The sequence below is a fragment of the Psittacula echo genome (genome assembly GCF_963264785.1).
Source record: "Psittacula echo genome assembly, chromosome: 1".
NCBI classification, from domain to species: domain Eukaryota; kingdom Metazoa; phylum Chordata; class Aves; order Psittaciformes; family Psittacidae; genus Psittacula; species Psittacula echo.
In genome coordinates, this window is record NC_137735.1 from 16,151,095 (window position 1) to 16,171,458 (window position 20,364).

General features: G+C 38.5%; 1 protein-coding gene across 1 annotated transcript; it reads left to right on the forward strand.

Annotated features, from left to right (window-relative positions):
• The first annotated feature begins 640 nt into the window (after positions 1-640).
• On the forward strand, positions 641-17,845 carry BST1 (bone marrow stromal cell antigen 1). The gene is made up of 9 exons (XM_080630462.1): positions 641-1,215; positions 5,051-5,180; positions 6,296-6,431; positions 6,917-6,999; positions 7,519-7,595; positions 12,606-12,698; positions 13,762-13,848; positions 14,348-14,407; positions 17,471-17,845. Exons 1-9 carry the CDS (start codon positions 1,046-1,048, stop codon positions 17,583-17,585), a joined length of 951 nt encoding a protein of 316 aa, XP_080486588.1. The 5' UTR covers positions 641-1,045; the 3' UTR covers positions 17,586-17,845.
• Positions 17,846-20,364: the final 2,519 nt, after the last annotated feature.

A 20,364-nucleotide genomic window follows, 5' to 3' on the forward strand; every position in this document is an offset into this window, starting at 1 on the left:
TATTCACAGAGGCGTGGAGGCCGTGTAATAGAAAGAGCAAAGGAAGCAGCATATTCCTCAGAAATGTGAGTCCATGGGCAAATTAAGGTTGAAAAAATACTTTTTTATTTTTTTTCTCAAGGAGAGAAAAGTAGTGTAGCTGTATGTGCACAGAATATTTACAGAAGATTAGATTAACTGATGCCGTTTGATGATTTAGCAAGGCACTTAGGAAAAAGAAGCTGGAGGGAGGATAACAGTAACCCTAGAAGTTGAAGAGATTTCTTCAGTGCACAGGAAGTATGGCAACCCTTTTGGTTCTCATTCTGGTTGAGAACATGCCTGCAAGGTGCTTTTGTTCATGAAGACTTTAAAACTCGTCACGCCAAAATGTTGCTATCAGTATCCAGCGGAAAGGTGAAAAATGAGCTGACGAATGTTACCCCTGCTGTGTAATAGATCACCTGAGAATTTGGATATTTATGCAATCATTGCTTTATCTGCATATTTCTTATTTGTCGTTGTTCTTGATACATATTTCAGCATTTTTTCAACCATTAGAGAAATATATGCAGTAAAAGAATAAGTAAAAAGTATAGCCTCTCTGAAATGAAAATAAACTGTTTAAAGCATGTTGCTTTCATGCACTTGTGATGTTTGAGGAAGGTGTAGCATGGCAATGAATATTGAGCAGACTTACCATAAGTACTGAAGCGGCAAGAGATTTGTCGTCAATTTACTGAAATAAACTGTAATTCTTCTCAGTTATCAGCAGGTGGCAATATCATGACCTTAAAAGTCTCGGTTTTTTTGAGCGGGGAACAGTTAGATTTGAGGAAGTGATGTATCCCTGTGCTGTAATCGTTCCAGGAAATAGTTATATTACAGTCCCAGCAAGTTTCAGATTTCTGTCTAAGTTCGTCTTCTGTGTAAAGAACTATAGCCAGTATTGAAAATGTTAAACTTTAAGCCTGCAGGTGTCCATGTCAATTGTATCATTTAATCCTCTTCTTCTTTTTTTTTTTTTTTTTTTTTTTTTTTAAGAACTTGTTTTTCTCAGGAATTCATGATGAAAAACCTTTTTTTGTCTCTCTTACTTGTCTCTGTTCTGTTTATGAACAGCTTCTTAGAAGTGCAGGGGGGGAAATGGAAAGGTGAAGGTACAACACAAAACCTGGAAAGTATTGTCGTTGGAAGATGCTATGACTATATTAGGATTGTGAATCCTGCTGTCGGGTAAGTTTTGCTTGTTTCTGTATTATTTTTTGTGTTCTGGTTGTTAATCAGAAGCCTCATGCTTCACTCCTAGCCATGAAAGTGATCCTATTGAAGCCAACATGAATGTAGCTGTCTGGAAACAAAAAATGAACTTTGACAGATGTCATATTAATAAAAGTAGTGTAATTAAAGCAAGATTTTTAGTCCTTCAATTTTTTATTTCACATTTCCACCTGGTGCCACAGTGTTCTGTAAGGAGAACACACAGAAATGAAGGGGACTCTATTTCTTAAGTACCAAATCTGACAGTGCTCCTGGGAAGACCAGCTTTACTTTGCATGCCTTGTATGTCAGCCAGGTCATGTAAGAAGGAAAGCACCACGTTTTGTAGCTATCCTATGGTACTGAAAGAGATTATTTAGCTCATCCACCTCAAAAATCAAGTAGTAATCAACTGCTGCAGTATGATTACCCATGAGCTTTCATTGTCTATGTTAATTACACAGAACTGTTTAGTGTGAGGTGTCCCTGCCCATGGCAGGGGGGTTGGAACTAGATGATCTTAAGGTCCTTTCCAACCCTAACTATTCTATCCTTCTATGATTCTAACTGGAGATAAGTGACACACTTTGCTAAAATGACCACTTTTTTTTTTCTTTCCTTAACATTGTTTGGGCTTTGGTAAAATGGAAGATATTAATAAGGACAGTCTCCTGGAGTTCAGTTCTTTTTTCTGTAGCTTAATTTTTTCCTGCTGGTTTGAAGAGGTGTTTGCAGAGGTGGCCTGGGTGGGTCTGCAGCACTCAAGCATGGTCTTAAACAGGGTTAGATTATATTGCATTATATCAGCAAATATCACCTCCTTCCGCCAACCTCCCATTTTCAGTTCCTGCTGCAAAAGAGGAAGATACAGGACTGAAAATAAGTTAATGGCTTTTTACAAAGGCAAACTGACGTTTCTTCCTAATAACACTCTTATCAGAAGCATTTTGGTTCGGTTCCCCGTGAAAGAAGAAATCATCTTAATGCAAATAAAATGGTACCAAAATTTCAGTTGAAGAATTCCAATCTGGCAATTTTATAAACACATTACTGTGGAAGGTGCCAGTAAACTTTAACTATAGTGTTCCACATGCCTACAATATAATATATGCTATCAACTATGAAAACTTAAGTCAGTTAATAGTTGTGTAAGTATATGAATTCTGGTTTGCAGCAGGCTTTAGATAGGTAGAGTTCTTGTTGGAGTTAACAGATGTCACTTCATTTATATGTGAAGCAGGACATGACTAATAATACAAATACATTAGAAAAGCAGCATAGGAATTGTTATTCTGGAAATGTTAACTTTATCATTAACTGATTTTGGCTTTTAGAAATATAAATAGAGTGTTCTTAAAAAGTATTTCTATATGTCTTATGTTTATGACTGTTTTGTGGTCTAATTAATTCCTGTGACATTTTCACACTATAACTTTAAAATTGAGAAGTCTGAACACATTCATCAAAGTATTCTTTCTCAGAATAGCCTGAAGCCAGGCTGGACATTAGCACTGCTTTCCTGAAATAAGGTCCAAATACCATTATAAAATGAAGAGCTACACAATTAATTTCATATGATGTGTTCTTTTCTCTTTCCTTGAGGTCCATAAGCAAATAGTGTAATCTAAACAGAATGGAAATTTCTTGTTGTACAAGTGCAAAACAGATACTCTAATTATTTGTAACCCTTTTTATTCATTGTTTGTTTCTTAATTGCCCCCAGGCTAGCTTTTATAGAGGAATAGCCACCTGGGTAGGTTTTGCTTCTGAATTTATGTGCAAATAGAATAATTTTTTAAAACTACTTTGCTAACAGAAGAGAAGCTAGCATGGCATGCCTTTACACTGCAGCACAATTAAAACATAAAGGTGTCTATATAAGCATAAGAAAAACTTTTCCTTATCTTAAAAAAGATGAAAAATGGCAATTAAGAGAGGCATTTTACAAAATGTAGAATGTCATTTGGAAGAGAGGGATGTGAATGAAAATCTGATTTCTTATAGGAGCGTGCTATGTAACACAAATGTTCCTGTAGTGCATTTCCCCATATTTCTTTATTTGCAGTATATAATGGAAGTTCTGAAAACATTTTTTTTTGACTGACTAGTATGAAATAAATCTAATATGACTTATTAATGTCTATTAAGATTGGAAGGTATTGTCTGAACTACAGTCCTTCCCCACCCTGTAGCTTCAAAAAGTGTTTTTGCCAGCTAAGAAATTTTGAGTAATGGAGCAGAATAATCCTTTTGGTGTGCAAGCTGTTCAAACCTGGAGGAGAAGACATAAAGAAAACAAAATGCAATATGTGAATTAACCAGAAAATTACTGATGGATTCAACTGTCAGGAAAGGTGTTAACAGTTCAGTTGATCATAATTGACAAGTACTGGCATGAATAAGGAGTGCTTACAGTAGACAGCTCTTTAGCAGAATGAGACATACACAATTATCAGAAGCTAAAATTTAACACCTTGAAATCAGAAATAGGGTGCAAATCCTTTTATCAAGTAAAGCTATTTAAACATTGTAACTACTGAACAAGGGTGGTGTTGCATCACTGAAGATCAGATCAAGATCCCATATTTGCTTATGATATTTTGGAATTTTTTATATAGCTGTTGGAAGCATGACTAGGGATAACTGTAAGAGAGTCTGTGATCTGTTTCCTGCATGGGAGCTGCTTAGCTCATCACAAGGGGTCCTTTAAAGTATCTGTGACATTCAGCATCACAAAGCAGCTCCTTAAAGGATGTCACGAGGTATAACGCCAGCAGAAACCCTGATGTCTATGGATGACATTAAATGAGCAAAACACTTAATGGTAATGTTTGGTTTACTTACCAGGACTACTGTTGTTTCAGCTAGAGCTTTGCAGTTACAGCTGTTCACATTAGGATGCTGTATGCTCTTAACATACATTATTCTGTTCTGCAGAGTATTCCAAGCATAGACATTGTCGCAGCATATGTGGGGAAGGTACTATGGGAAAATGGTGAAAGTAGCAATTCTTTTTTTAATTACTACAGGCAGGCTCAGAGCTGTGACAGATAAGATCCAGCAAATCCAGAGAGATACACTTCCTAGATGGCCTGTCCTGTCCTTCCGGAGATTATTATCCCCAGGGCAGAGCTGGCAGAAGGGAAATGTCGAAGTGCACAGCCTAGCATCTTATTTCAAGCCTCCCTTCACAATGCTGAATCCTAACAATGTTCTTGTAGCTGCTGCGCAGTGACGGTACATGTCCCACGCGGTCACTGTACTCCTTCCAGCAAGGTAAAGTTGCATAATCCTAGGGCTTATATACACAGAAAATATCTCTCCGTCAAAACCATTATTCTACTATCAAAACTTTCCAGTAACAACTCTTGTATTTGAATCTGACATTTTAAGAGTAATTTTATGTTTCAGTAGGTTTACACGTTTAGCTATGCTTTAATTGAAATGGCATTTTCAATCTGGAAAATTTCAAAGAAAGCTGTTTTCTTTAGTATTTCTACAATGCTGGATAATAAGGTCATTGTGCAGAGTGTACCTTGTCAGATTTTTGTTGAATTACTATGTGTATCTAATTCAACACTGTCAATCCTAATATTTTCATTGCTATTTCTTCCTAATCTGCTGCTGTTAGGAGTCAGAATAAGACAAAATGTATATGCTCTTCCTGGATTGCAAGTTTTCTACCACTCTGACTTCAGTTTTCTATCTTAAACTTGTAGTGGTTTTAATTTGGGAATTTGAAGAATTTGAGAACAAATAACTTCCTTTCTCTGCTTTGAGAAAACTCTGCTATTTGTTTCAATGATTACAGGGAGAAAAACTGTTCAGAGATATGGGAAGCATTTAAAAATGCATTTATTAACAAGGATCCTTGCAACATTCTACCTAAGGACTATGAATTATTTATCAACCTGTCATTGCACACAATTCCACCTAACAAGGTAATGATTATTAATGTTATGTTAACAGTCCTGTGACATCGAGCAAATTTTCCATGACACAGTTCAAAATTGACCAAGAGTCATTATGTGGCTGACTCATGATTCATTATTTTTGACCTGTCTGTAGTTTACAAATGAGACTCTGGCTTGATGGCATTTTTCAATGCGTTTGGCTGCATTTATTTTATGCAGTAACTTTTCAGCAACTTCCCTATTTTTTTACAAAGATCTCCCATTTTTCCTGCTGTATTGGGTGCTTTGTCATAGTTCCTGAACCTCTACTTCTACTTTTCCTCAAGTTAGGTGCTCTGTCTGCGCCTGCTGTGCCTGCTGTTGCCTTTTGCTTCCAGTCCTCACTGCCAAGTCTCAGGGCAATGACATGTTAAATATTGACATGTTAAACAAACATAAGCATAAAGGGACAGGACTCCATTATGTGCTAGAAAACAGTAAGGGTTTGATGTGCTGGCAGTTGCAGAGAACTGTGAAAATGCAAAAACCGCAGCTCTTCACACCATCAGAATGTGTGCTTTGGCTTTCTCTAAAAGATGGTGCTTTAAAGCAGTTTTTCATTTAGCACAGTTATTCCTTATCTCTAAATGATACAAGCAAACCCAACAAATACTGCTGTCAACATAGCTTAATTCATGAAAGAGTTCTGCAAACACAGAAATAAGAGCTAGATGAGTGATTTTGTTCACACCATAAGCCAACATAGCACTGAGAGAGAATCCCAGTAAAATATATCTGCCTTATAAATGTCCTCCCTTTTTTCTCCCTTTTCCTAAATCTGTCTGCTGAGGAAGGCAAAGATAGGCCTAAGTATACGTAATATAAGTCTATATCTATTCCTATCATGGTATAAATACTCCTGAAGCTTCTAGTGATCAGAATTTACATCACTGTAAAAAAAAACCAAACTAAACCAAAAGAACCCCAAACAACTTTGTTCCATTAAAGATATAGGTAACATTTCAAGTTATTAGCTTGATTTTGAACTAATACCAAAACATGTTTAAAACTGTTTTCAGCACCCCATAATCTCAGTGTGTCCATGGCCAAGTGATGTTTCATTTGTTCATTTCTTCTTTCCCCCCCCCCCTTTTTTTATGTAGTCTCTCTTCTGGGAAAATAATCATCTGCTAGTCAACAGCTTTGCTGGCAGGGGCCGGCGCTACATGTCTCTGGCTGATACTCTGTTTGGCTTCCTTGGAGATTTTCTAAACTGGTGTGGGCAGGCAAACAGCACTGGTAAGACAATGTGTACTATATTAAACATCTGTGTTTAAAACCACAATGGAGAACAACTGCTGTGTTCTGGAGGACCTAGTTTTGCTCTTACTCCATGAAAAATCAGAGTGAGCTTCACTATCTCATTCTCTTCTGTTTTGTGTGAATATGTAACGTTGTGGTCAGGGGAGCACACAGTGAAATCTAAACAGTATGGCACAGGAGATAAACCTCCATCTTAATCCTCTGAATGCAGAGCTCTCTGCATCCCAGATACAGAGTTATAGCTGTTTTGGCCAAATTATTGAATCCACAGAATGTCACTGTTTACGTGAAGTGCACAGAATGGAAAATGATAGAAAAAAATACAGTCAGCTTTCAGTGTTGTGTCAGACCATCTTGTATGTTCAGTAAGTAATGCACAAATATATTTAATTGCTTTCTAGTATCACTTTTTACAGTCCTAATCATTTCTCTAATAGCATAAATCACATGCCTTCCTACAGAACTGGACTATGAATCCTGCCCTACTACGGAGGAATGTGAAAACAATGCAGTGGAATCTTTCTGGAGGATGGCCTCAGTCACTGTAAATAATTAATTAGTGCTGACTTCATACATTACTGAGTGTATCCTGGGTGATTCAGGGAAACATCATGGGATCAGACCAGGTTTAAGTTTGTAACTGAGTTAGATTAGTTCCTCTGATACAAATACTCTGGTTTACACTGGGTGCAGTGTTCTAGCAAGAGGAACCTTACTTTCACCTTAGCTAGATGATGTGTTAAAATTCTGTTAGCTTCGTTAGTATATATTAAGCATAATTCACAGATCAAACCCAACACAGAGTGCCAAAAAGCTTTCTTCCTATGCTGAAGAAACTATTTATAGCTGTGAGAAAATAGTTTTAGATGTATTAATTTAATGCTCTGGCTATTTAGTTCTTATCCTCTACTGCAGTGACCTGCTAGGGTGCTAGTTTAGTATTATTTTCACAATTCTGATATGTCTTCTTGATAAAACTCTTTGGTTGTTGATGCTTGCAATACAATACCAAGTTGTGTAACAAATCTGTAAGTTTTAAAAAAAACCTTGTTATCTATTGCAGTATGCACAGCACAGTTCTGGAGTGATACATGTCTTGTTGAATGGTTCTGCAGTTGGAGGAGCTTATCCAGACCCAGGGTAAGAAAACTGACTTATTTATGTGTAAATGGTCTGATGCCTACAAAAAGAGTCAATCAGTTGTCTGAGTTTTCTCCTGCATGGGAAGGTGGCTAAAAGAACCTGTTGCATCAAAGTCTGCTGTGTTGTGGGGACAACTGTTAATTGTCTCCAGATGTAGGAATTAATATGAAATGGATGGAAACAATCCTTTGGACTCCTGCATTTTACAAACTGCTGTGTCAAGAAGGATAAATGTTCTTTGAAAGCATCCTTTAAGTAAGCCCACATACTGTGGCAAAATGTGCATGTTTTCAAAAAGATCAGCATTACAAAATTTCTATTCAGGGACATCTCCAAGGAGAGGACATCATTACAAGGAGTGTAGCCTCTGTCAGGCCTAGGAGCAAACTTGGTAAGTCCTGTAGGGAAAATACTTTTACCTGCTATTTCTTCAAGACCACAAGAGGAGGTAGAAGAAAGATTTGGCTTAAGAAAGTGAAAAAGCTTATTGAGAAGAATAATAGCAAGGCTTAGCTTCCTATTCTCCTTATTCCCTCATGTATTAAGGACAGATGTTTTTTTCTGATTTACAAATGTAGCACTATGCACAAGTTCATCTAAGCTTATATATAAAACTTACTGTAAAAGTACACCCTTGAAAACTTTTACTGAATATGTCGCTATAATGACTTCCCAGCTTTGATGAAAAATACATCTTTCTTTACCTCAGGTAACTACATCTTTCCTTACCTTGAGTCCTGTCCAAGGCAGACCAAAAAAACGTGTTTTAAAGACCCATAGAGCAGATCCTCCTCCTGTGTATTCACTGTGGACTAGAAGTAATCATTGAAAAGTTAATTTTATCTCCATATAGGAGAGAAGCAAGAACCATCTGTTCCAAAACACCTACTACCTACTTACCTCCATCCCCCAAAGGTCTGTCTCTGTACACAGCTTTCAACTAATCATGAAGACATATGATCCTCTTGGGTTGGGCAGGTTGTCAGCTGGGATCAAGTCTTCTGCAGATGATAATAGCTGGCAGCAGAGCAGAGCCAAGAATCCAGTAGAGATGCCTTATTTCAGAAACAGATTAACTTTTTTTTCTGTTAATTTACAGATTCCTTATTTCACAATACACGTAAATTAATTCCACCAGTTCCCTGGGTTGCCTGTTTGGAGGTATTGTAACCAGTGGAATCTGCATCACTGGAGAACACCCTGCCAAAAAAAAAAAAAGCCAGTTACTCCATCTGTTTTCTTTGCTGCGTGTCTTCTGGTGTATTTATAACTGAACTTCTTTAAGAGATCTTGTTTGAAAGAGGTTTGGACTTGAATAATTAGTATTAGAAGGTAATCTGAAAGATCCGCCTGTCTTCCTAAACATCTCTCTGATATATTTTCAAGCATTTCAAAGCCACTCACAAAGTATATCCTGAATTACATTTTGTGCACTTAAATCATCATAAAGTCACCTGTTACCAATTCAGTTCAGATTTATTTCTCACTTCACTGCAAAATAACTTTGCTCATGTAGTTGGCAGACCTCTTTAATTATATTAGCCAGTTCAAAAGTAGGTGTTCTGAAGTCAATGGTACATTGTTCCTCCACGGTTTCTGACTCTAGTTAAGAATTCATTTGTACTCTGGAGGAAGCTGCATTTTTGCTGGCAATAACATATGTGTGAATGAGCATGTGAGTTAAAAATAATTGAAATCTTTGTCTTTGGTTATATTTTCACTATGTGTTTAAGACAGGCTTGGACACCCTGAACAGACAGGCAAATCTGCTGTTGTTGCTACTGGTCTCTAGTTAGCCATACTTGTCCAGAGCAGGCAACTACTGGTATCTACCTCCTCACATTCCACTTCATAGAATCATAGAATAGTTAGGGTTGGAAAGGAACTTAAGATCATCTAGTTCCAACCCCCCTGCCACGGACAGGAACACCTCACACTAAACCATGCCACCCAAGGCTCTGTGCAACCTGGCCTTGGAAGCTGCTAGGGATGAAGCATTCACAACTTCCTTGGGCAACCCATTCCAGTGCTTCACCACTCTTACAGTAAAGAACTTCTTCCTTATATCAAATCTAAACTTCCCCTGTTTAAGTTTTAACCCGTTACCCCTTGTCCTGTCACTACAATCCCTAATGAAAAGTCCATCCCCAGCATCCTTATAGGCCCCCTTCAGATACTGGAAGGCTGCTATGAGATCTCCACACAGCCTTCTCTTCTCCAGGCTGAACAGCCCCAACTCTCTCAGCCTATCTTCATACAGGAGGTGCTCCAGTCCCCTGATCATCCTCATGGCCCTCCTCTGGACTTGTTCCAACAGTTCCATGTCCTTTTTATGTTGAGGACACCAGAACTGCACACAATACTCCAAGTGAGGTCTCCCGAGAGCAGAGTAGAGGGGCAGGATCACCTCCTTGGACCTGCTGGTCACGCTCCTTTTGATGCAGCCCAGGATACAGTTGGCTTTCTGGGCTGTGAGCGCACACTGAAGCCGGCTCATGTTCATTTTCTCATTGACCAACACCCCCAAGTCATTCTCTGCAGGGCTGCTCTGAATCTCTTCTCTGCCCAACCTGTAACTGTGCCTGGGATTGCTCTGACCCAGGTGTAGGACCTTGCACTTGGCATGGTTAAACTTCATAAGGTTGGCATCAGCCCACCTCACAAGCATGTCGAGGTCCCTCTGGATGGCATCCCTTCCCTCCGGCGTATCAACCGAACCACACAGCTTGGTGTCATCGGCAAACTTGCTGAGGGCGCACTCAATCCCACTGTCCATGTCACTGACAAAGATGTTGAACAAGACCGGTCCCAACACCGATCCCTGGGTGACACCACTCATTACTGGTCTCCAGCTGGACATTGATCCATTGACCACAACTCTTTGCGTGCGGCCACCCAGCCAGTTCTTTATCCACCGAGTGGTCCATCTATCAAATTGATGTCTCTCCAATTTAGAGACAAGGATGTTGTGTGGGACAGTGTCGAACGCTTTTGCTTCTCCAGAAGCTTAAACTTTCTAACTCCATGAGCAGGTCTCGGCTGGCTGTTAACAGATACTGACAACCACCATGCCTTTTGCTTCCCTGCCAGAGCACCAATAGTTTGCCTGCAGGCACCAGCAGGGTAAAGCTGTGATCACATTGCCACTGCTGGTCTCATCCGGGAGGACAGCTAACAGTCCCTTCTAGTCTGGGGGGGTATTAGAGCATTGAAAGTGGCTAAGAGACACTGCATCCCAGAGGTAGACATTTAAAAAGATCCATAATGGGTGAATTAGAGCACACACCTAGGCTCAGATTGGACCAAGCATTCAGTGCAGACACAGACATTATAAGCTTTCTGATGAATAATAAAAAATAAAAAATGAGAGCAATTAAAAGGTTGGAAATCATTACAGTATGTCTTGCTGGAATGGTTAGAAATCTGTGGCTTTGAAATGCCTGCCTCTCACAAAAATAAAATCAGTTTACAGATACTAAAATAATTCTTTAGATTTGGCATCTTTAGTTACCAGGAAGAAGTTCTTTACTATGAAAGTGGTGAGACACTGGAACAAATTGCCCCAAGAAGTTGTGGCTGCCCCATCCCTTGAAGTGTTCAAGGTCAGGCAGGACAGGGCTTGGAGCAACCTCCTCTAATGGAAGGTGTCCCTGCCTGTGGCAGGGGGGTTGGAACTGAATGAGCTTTAAGGTCCTTTCCAACCCAAACCTTTCTGTGATTCTGTGATTTAGTTGCCGCTTTATTATCTTGTTTTAATTTTTACTTAGATACCTACACAAAGCAATAAAGTGGAAGATTTCCTAAGTTAGGGATTAACATGGCTAGAACTTTCTCCTTTATGGTCTTACATATCCTAGACATATATACTTCACGTTAGCGTTGCTGCAGTTTTGTACATTGAAATCTATTTCTCTTGTAGAAAAAAATGTGTTTTGTGTTTACCTTAGTTACGGGACTGTTCTTCTGTCAACCCATGGGAGTTACATTCTTTCAATTCTCCTCCGTATTTCTCCAGGAGTGGGAGGGAAGAAGGCGGGGGGGGGGGGGTGTGTGTGTGAGTGAGCGGCTGTGTGGTTCTGAGTTACTGGCCGGGCTTAAACCACGACAGTGGGAATGCTACGAGTTGAGATAAGAACAATCCAGTAACTAAGGTGTAGCACAAAACCACTACTGCTACCACCAATAATAATAATGATAAGGGAAATAACAAGGGAAGAGAATATAAAACTAAAAGGGGAAAAGGAAAAGAAAACAATAAACACAAGTGATGCACAATAAAACTGCTCACCACCCGCCAGCTGATACCCAGCCTGACCTGAGCAGCGATCTGGGCCTTCCAGATGACTCCCTCCGGTTTATACACTGGGCATGACGTGCTGTGGTATGGAATATCCCTTTGGCTAGTTTGGGTTAGGTGTCCTGTCTCTGCTTCTTCCCAGCTTCCCGTGCCCCTCCTCACTGGCAGAGCATGAGACTGAAAAGTCCTTGATCAGAGTAAACATTACCTAGTAACAGCTAAGAACATCGGTGTTATCAGCGCTGTTCTCAGACTAAAGTCGAAAACACAGCACTGTGCCAACTACTAAGAAGGAGAAAAATGACTGCTACTGCTGAACCCAAGACATGTCTAAAAGCAATAACTACAAGAGTGACCTTTTTATTTTTTTACTAATTATCAAATGGTTTTGGCTTTGTTTTTGCATTTTGAAAAGTTCCCTTCATTCTGGTTCACCTCTTAAGTTGTAACTTTTCTTCAGCTGAGCCCTTCTAGATAAAGATTGTGAAAACAAATCTTCTGATTAAATGCCTTTGACCTTTGAGGGCATTCAGAATGTGGATCAGAGTTTTTCTACTCTGTGTTGAGTCTAATTGTAATCATTAGATATAAATGTAAACTTGAGCAAGCCCATATCCTACAGCAGGATCAAAGCCTTCATTAATGCAAAGGGGGAAAATTGTTTACTTTTCTTGTTCTTTATAGTTCTAAAAATTTGTTTTTTGAATTAGTTTTTTTGCAGATTATGAAATACCTAATCTTCAGAAAGACAAAATCTCACAAATTGCCATCTGGGTTGTGGATGATATTGAAGGACCAGATACGTAAGTTACATTTTCCATAAAGGTCAATTTCTCCTATTTGGACCTGTATATAAAAAATTCACGTTATCTTTCTGTTTAGTTACATTTGCATAGCAATTGCAATAGGATGAGGGGTTATGGTTTTAACCTAAAAGAGGAGAGATTCAGGGTGGATGTGAGGAAAAAATTTTTTACCATAACAGTGGTAAAACCCTGGCACAGGTTGCCCAGAGAGGTGATGGATGTGCCATCCCTGGAGACATTCAAGGCCAGGCTGGATGTGCTTCTGGGCAACCTGATCTAGTTGAAGATATCCGTGCTCATTGCAGGAGCTGGACTACATGACCTTTGAAGGTCCCTTGTAGCCCAAACTATTCTACGATTGTATGATTCTATGGTTATTTTGTTGGTCCCTATACGATTACTTCAGTCATGAGTGTTTACAGACCAGTGGGTAAGTAGCCTTAATACTTCATGTTGGTGCAAGTTTTAGAAACCTCAGTAGGTTCTGTACTATGCTAAACTTCCTTTTGGTAATTAGACCATAAATTAAAAGAATCATTGCTAGACACAGAAGCTGCATTTTAGGATTGTCTCTGGGTTGGGTTTTTTTTTTTTTCTTTCTCCTTGTGTTTTTCTGTTCTGTATTCAAGAAAGAGAGCAATTGCCTAACAACAAAAATAATTCTAATTTATTATAACCAGCTTATTCTGTAGAGACAGCTGGCATCAACTTTAGCACCACCTAAATGCTGCCAAAGAATATTACAAATGAAACGCTCATTATTATTTTACAAAAGTAACTAGCTCTTTTTCTGTTTGTCTAGTGAAATATTAGACGTGGGAATATTGATTAATAGAATCTGCAAGTGCTACAGTGACTGAAGCCAACCTTCCAGTATCTGCAAACTGAGTATAAAATATTAAATGACTGTAAGCAAATGAAGCATTATAAATAGCATTGTACACCTGTTTTCTGTAGGTGTTAAGGAATACAGAAGAGCCAAAATAATCGGGATTTACTTTACTAATTCCGTCAGGTTCAGTGAGAGGAAATGCAATAATACTAAAATCCTTTCTCACAGAGATTCCTGTGGAACTCATACTGTAGAGAAACTAGAAAACAGATTGAAAACCCTTGGTTATGATGTCATCTGCACTGACAATTACAAGTAAGTGAAATTCCTTCGTTACTATAGTGTTTTTGCAGAAGCATCTCATCTATTCTAAATGGCTTCTTACATTTTTAAATGCAATTAATCTTGTGTCTGCGGTAAGAGACTGGTATATTGGAGACGTAATGTCACATTTTTCAGACTTGGCATTTTTCAGCCATGAATTGAGCAGACAACTACACCATATTGTATAACTGTATAATTAATTACCCAATATCAGACACAGAAGATGGCCCCATGTATTCCACTTCATTATAAAATCTGTATTTGAATTGAAAATCTAAACAACAGTTAAAAACACTATTGAATGTCTGCATAATTACTAATTATTCACAATAGTATTCACAGCTCTAGTTATTTACACTAGATTGCAAGATAAATAAAATCGAAGGGAAGCTTTAGACATGATAATACTGTTGATTTTGGTTTGGATTTTTTCATTTGTTTTCTTCATTTTTCTGCCTGAAAGATGACAAATAAAATTATATCTTCACAGGTCTGTAATGTTCTTACTTTGTGTGGATTATCCTGACGATTCTAAGTGTACCCTTTCATCGTAAGTAAAAGAAGTTCAATCCATCCTCAGTGTCATTACAACCAAATAATGCAGAAGTCAACAGTTCAACATATTCCACCTCTACCATCTATTATCTGTTGCCCATATACGATATGCAGTATCCTTGAATTTATTACTTACTGTGTATTGAGCTAGCAGTTTCTGTCTACAAATTGCACACAATTGTCTGTGAGCACCTGCTATTCAAAATTGGGTGTTAATCAATTCATTGATTGCACAATCACGCTGTGTATCACTGGTGGTATGGATGAAGTTTGTATATATTAGTGTTTTGATGCAAAATCTGTTACAAATTTGAAATTGGTTTCATTGATATTCTTCTGTGAATAATGAAATTGTAGGTCAAATGGCAGCAGATCTAAAGGACATTTCTCCGGCCACTAGAACTTTCAATTCCAAATTTTGAGGAATTTTTTTTTAATCTTTCATTTTTTGTGCAAACCCAATTTCTGTATTTTAATGTCTTTACTTTGGGCCAGTAGGTTATCTGCAGAGAATGCATATTACATCCAACATACAACTTTCTCAGTTATCAAGCATCACTCCCAAACTAGGTTTTATAGTCTCCCTTTCTGTCTGTATTTTGCTTTATTATAAAAAGAGGATTAAATTGATTTATTATGCATTTCAGTAAATTTACAGTAAAGATGACTGTTTTCAATTATAACTAAATTTCTTAATCTAGATGCTGCTGCATGTGTAGGTACACATAAGGTACTTGAACATCCAAATATGAAAACTTCCTCACAGTTTGGAAAGTAGCAAGATATATGGATGCATAAAAGTTGTTCTTGAGTTACATTATTTTTACGCATAATCCATACATTTGGCTGTATCCTGTCTCCTACTGTCCTTTCTGCCCTAATTCAAGCACCTGCAAATCTTTTGTATGTTAATACCTATGTAATACTGCAATTATGATTTCTGCTATGAAAAACCTGTTTTGCTGCTCCTGGTTGTGGCAGCAGAGAAGTGCAACTCCTACTAGCCTGACTTTGCTTGTGTGGCAGTAATGCTTCATGCAGTACAGAAAAGGTGTTGTACATCACTTTCTGTAGCATATGTTCCACTTTGGATACACCCTTACAAAGTGTACACCTTACACTCCGTTTTCCTGCTGATCACGGAAAGTTTTAACTCACCTTGTCATGCAACATTTATTCTTACATCCAAATTTTATCCCAGCATCAACCTATAAATGTGTGATGAAAATGGTTGCATTTTACATATCAGATAGCCCTGGACTCCTAGGCGTAGAACAGGCTTCCAGTCCTGTTTGGCATTTGTTTGCTGCTAAATAACTGCTTACATGGTGGATTAAAATAGAGTTTCCTTGTTCTGCCAGTGAATGATAAGGCTTTTGTTCATGTGTCAAAGGAAATACAGCTGCCCCATGCAAAATTGCAGTTGTGAACATGGTGACAATATTAACAGATTGGAGGAAAAGCACTTTACAGAACTTTAAAATATATAAACTTGTGAACTCTTAACAGAATTTTTTCTCTTCTCCCAGGTTTTAAACCATTTCCCTCAAAGTTTTGTGAGGAAACCTGTTTGAGAAGGCTTTTGGAAACCATTAATGTCTTTTTCCTTTCACCTAAGGGATGAGAATACCAGTTCTCCAGTATTACCACATAACACTTGCAGTATGTAAGCTGGGGAGCAGCCACCCCTTCCTTTCCATCCACATTGGTCCTTAAATTAACATAATCACTAATATGTTCTAAGCATCAGTCTCATACTCTCCTGGGGTAGCTACTAAGCAGCTCAGCTATCATCCTCCTTAGGAAGTTTCTTTGCTTCTTGCCTTCCTGAGCCTTCTATCCCCTTCTCTATAGATGGCAGTGTAAGAGGCTTGATTGACTTCTTATCTATGCTATCCCTAATCAGGTCAGAGTCTGAATGCTATCATTGCCTTTCCCTGAAATTTACGTAGCTAAAAAGCTCAAGCCAATGAATACTTACACTCTTCCCCAAATTACTTCTCTGCAATAAATAACATCGCTATTGAAATTAGCTACCCTTACGCAGATGTATATAAATTATTTGATGATTATCTTCTAGATCTGTTTTCTCTGTGGATGGATTTCTGCTCTCTGACAGTCCATTAATTGACATGGGAACAGTTTGGTCAGCAGGGATGTCACTATTAAGATCATACTATCTGTCAGGAAAAGTTTCCCTTGCAGAGTGCCTGTGCTCAGTGTATACACTTCTATAATAAATAGTGAGACTAGGCATACAGGCTCTGTTACATCTTCTTTCACAATGGCTGTTTGCTGTTACAGTACTAATAGCTGCCTTCTCAGCCTCTGGAGAATAATGTCCTGAGCCAAGTCCAAGTGACTTTTTTTGTTTCCACAATTCGTGTTATGTTGGGATACCAAAGGAGAAGGCTGTGTCAGGGTAGCAAAGGGATGGCCTGGAAGGTGCAGTAATATACCTGAGGCTTCTTGGGTAGCAATAGTGGCTCTTAACTCCTCTGCAAACTTGATCTATAGTCCTGTTGAGTCAAAATTTGGATTTGGGCTTCTTGTCACACTGGTATTTGAAGAAAACTTGTAAATAAAAAACTACCCACTAGATGGCATAGATGGCTTGCAAACATAAGTAGAAAGGAAGCCAGATGCAACCTATTAGTAGAAGTATTTATTACTTGCATTATTGCAATGTCAGAGGGGCTTAGAAATGGATCTGGATACTGTTGAATCAACTGCTGTAAAAATAGACCTCTAGGACCACTGCTGTCTAGAGTTGCTCTATACAATCTCAAGCATAAGGCCAGAGACAGTAAATGGATGTGGAGAAACAAGGAGGCTTGGGTATTCAGGTAGAAAGAAGTGTTCCCAGGGCTTTTTGCACAAATACCCTGTTTATAACATTGTGACAGCCAAAGGGAATCTGGTGACAAGCTCTTACAAAGAAACTTCTAGCTTAGCACTTGGACTGCAAACTTCATCCTTGGCTACAACCTCCTGATATTTAAAAGAATCCTAACTCAGCTCTGTGCTGTGAACATCCTGTTTGTTTTCTTTTCTTCAGATCTGCACCAGCAGCACAAAGAGGACCTATATCTACAGACAGAGGAGGCAGCTGGAACAAGCTCATGTTTGTTTCTTTTGTAGGCTTTTTGTTCAGATTTGCTTTAGTGTACTAAGTTAATCAACTGCATCCATATCCTCTGTTTGCCTTAGCTGGCTATAAATTTGGCTTCAACTAATTTCTAAATGCAGTTTCACTCTACTTCTGGGCCTACCACACCTGCATATTTAAACCAGGTGTACTTCTATTTAGATACCAACTATTTCTAGTATCAAAAATTATTCTACTGCTACTGGAAAGCCTCACCCTTTATTTCCTTTTCTTGCATCCATTGCTCTTTCTTTTTATTTTTCAGAATTAAACTGAGAATAATACTTCCTGTTAACATATTTCAGAAAGATAAGTGAAACTGTGCCTGTCATAATCTCCCACACAGCTTACTTGTTTGTGAAATCAATCCTAGCATTTGGCCTTGGAAATTTAATGTCTGATTATTGTGTTTAGGGAAGGGGAAATAGGAATTCAGACGGAAGAGAGCTTTGATCGCTCAATAAGTGATCCAGAACTCTGGCCGAACTTATCTGAAACTGTTGTACAGCAAGATTCTGGCTTGCATATTTGCACATAGTATTTTCCCACTTAATATTAATTGCTTCATCATCCACACAGCTGTTCCTCAGCTGGCTAGTTTCTGGCCATGGCATAGCCAATAGTCAGGAAAACCAGCTCTAGAAAGTTCCACAGTTTTTCCATGATGATGTGATGGTTGATCATCGTGAATCTGATTTATGGCATATCAAATTCAGACAAGAACCTGCCAAGTCAGGCATCTGCCTGCTTGCAGTGAACTCAGTTAGCATGCTTCAGAATACATTGAGGAGAGAGCAGGTACCATCTTGAAGGTCCCTTAAATTACTTTTTGTGAATTATCTAAGAATTCCAACTAGTTATTCCTCTAAACCACCAAGAAATGCAGCTACCAAGGTGACACATAAATCTTTGGAAAAAATTATTGTTCTTCTAGAAAATAACTTTAAGTAGAATTTTGTTGCACATTCTTTTAGGTTCTGTATTATTTATATGTGTTGTCAGAAAATGGGATAGGATGTTCCTGTTATATCAGTGCATCTGATTTAGGGCTCCATAGTAGATCTGCATCCTTTCAGTCCCTGGTACAACAATATCACATTGTATGTTTGAAGGATAAGCTACCTACAGTATGTTGTTGTTGCTTATTTGTCTGCCTTCCATTCCTGTAATAACCTTTAATTTGGTTTTAATGCAAATCCCTTTATATTATACACATAGTTGCATTTTCCTGTGTCACAGCTGGGTTTAGGCTCCAGCTTGAAGGACTTTTGTGTCTGCTTCAAACACTTGCAGAAGTACTGAAATCAGAAGTTACAGACCTTTCAAAATCTGGGCTCTATTACATCTTAAAATTGTTCCCTTCCTATGCTGAAACATTAATCCTTTGATTAGTCTCTTCAACATCCTCCTCATTTTTATTGCCTGTTTGATGCTGTCCTTAAGAGCAGCTGCCAGAATAACGAGAGGTATCAGAGACATCTCAGATAACTGAACCCAAGCAATTTTGATCAGTCTTTGATTTATCCACAGAAGATCACATCATAGCAAATTTTGGACTATAGGCTGTAGAGATAGTGCTCAGAGGTAGGTGTCCAAGCCATCATTTGCTCTAGTGTTGTCCTTCCCACTGACCTGTACATTATAGTGTGTGCGGGATTGAGAGAATAGCTTAATATCACTAACAAGCCATGTGCCTCAGGCAACTTCCACCCACAAGCCAAGCATCCCAGCTGGCCAACTTTTGCTTTCCAGCCTCTAGATGCAATCCACTCCAGGAGCACAGTCAGTGCTGGCCAATACATATGATACCAAGCATGTTGTAGGAAGTGCTAAATAATTCTGTTTGGAAAAAAAAGTAAAATACAAAATAGGGTAGATACAATTCAATTTTGAAGTCATTTACTGCATAACCTTGTATCAAGAGCAACACAGTCAGAAACATATTGCAGTGTTTTCTTATTTCTAATGTTCTTGCCTCTTTTCCTGTTACTTCAACTCAGTAGCAGTTTTTTCTTCCAGTATCATTTGAGTAAAGTGTCTCAGACTTACTGAAAAAGCTTGGGAAGATCCATAAAGATTTTTACCTGACCAACTAATATAGCTGGGGAAAAAAAAGGTGATAAAGTTTTAGATACATAGGCTTCCTGAGATCTAAGAGACAGCAAATTTTAAGCTAAGTGAGGATCGTTTGTCCTGAGTTTAATATAATGGTTTTAATCTCTATGAAAGGACATTGTGACTGGCATCTCAGAAGCAGAGGGGCAGATGTGTCAGCAAAGTGAGAAACAATAAGGTTAGTTGTTACTCCCAGAGGGAGCAAGAGAGGAACAGAAAGTTGTGCGCAAGAGAATCCCTTATCTCTATTTCTATGTTTACAAAGTATACGAATAGTGCTATTTACACATATATATTTTACACTTATGTGGTGAGAATCGAGCAGGTATGCCTGTGCTCTGGCTTGAGCACTCAGTAACTGCTCTGATTAGCAATGTCTCATGTAACAGCTGTGCCAAATTTGGAGAAATTATAATATCCAAAAGGCATCTGCCCTTCTCTGTAATGTTCAGCAGGGTGCTTCAAATATGTATTCAGAATGTTTCAATCATTCCTACTTGTACTAGCAATACAGCCATCTCCAGGCCTGAATTCAAGGAGGGAAGTGTTTCATTGGAAACATTACAAATATCACTTCATTTTGAATCCAGTTGGATGCAATAATCCCGTATAGGTCCGTTAATATCCAACTAAAGGCAAATGAAAGTAGCATGTACAGGAGCATTACAAGGTGTTCTGCATTTCTGCAG

Excerpts from the sequence above, each read along its gene's own strand:
- BST1 (XM_080630462.1), top strand. The coding sequence starts at position 1,046 with ATGATGAAAAACCTTTTTTTGTCTCTCTTACTTGTCTCTGTTCTGTTT. Across the intron at positions 1,216-5,050 it reads ATTGTGAATCCTGCTGTCGG|GGAGAAAAACTGTTCAGAGA; the intron begins GTAAGTTTTGCT and ends CAATGATTACAG. Across the intron at positions 13,849-14,347 it reads ATCTGCACTGACAATTACAA|GTCTGTAATGTTCTTACTTT; the intron begins GTAAGTGAAATT and ends ATATCTTCACAG.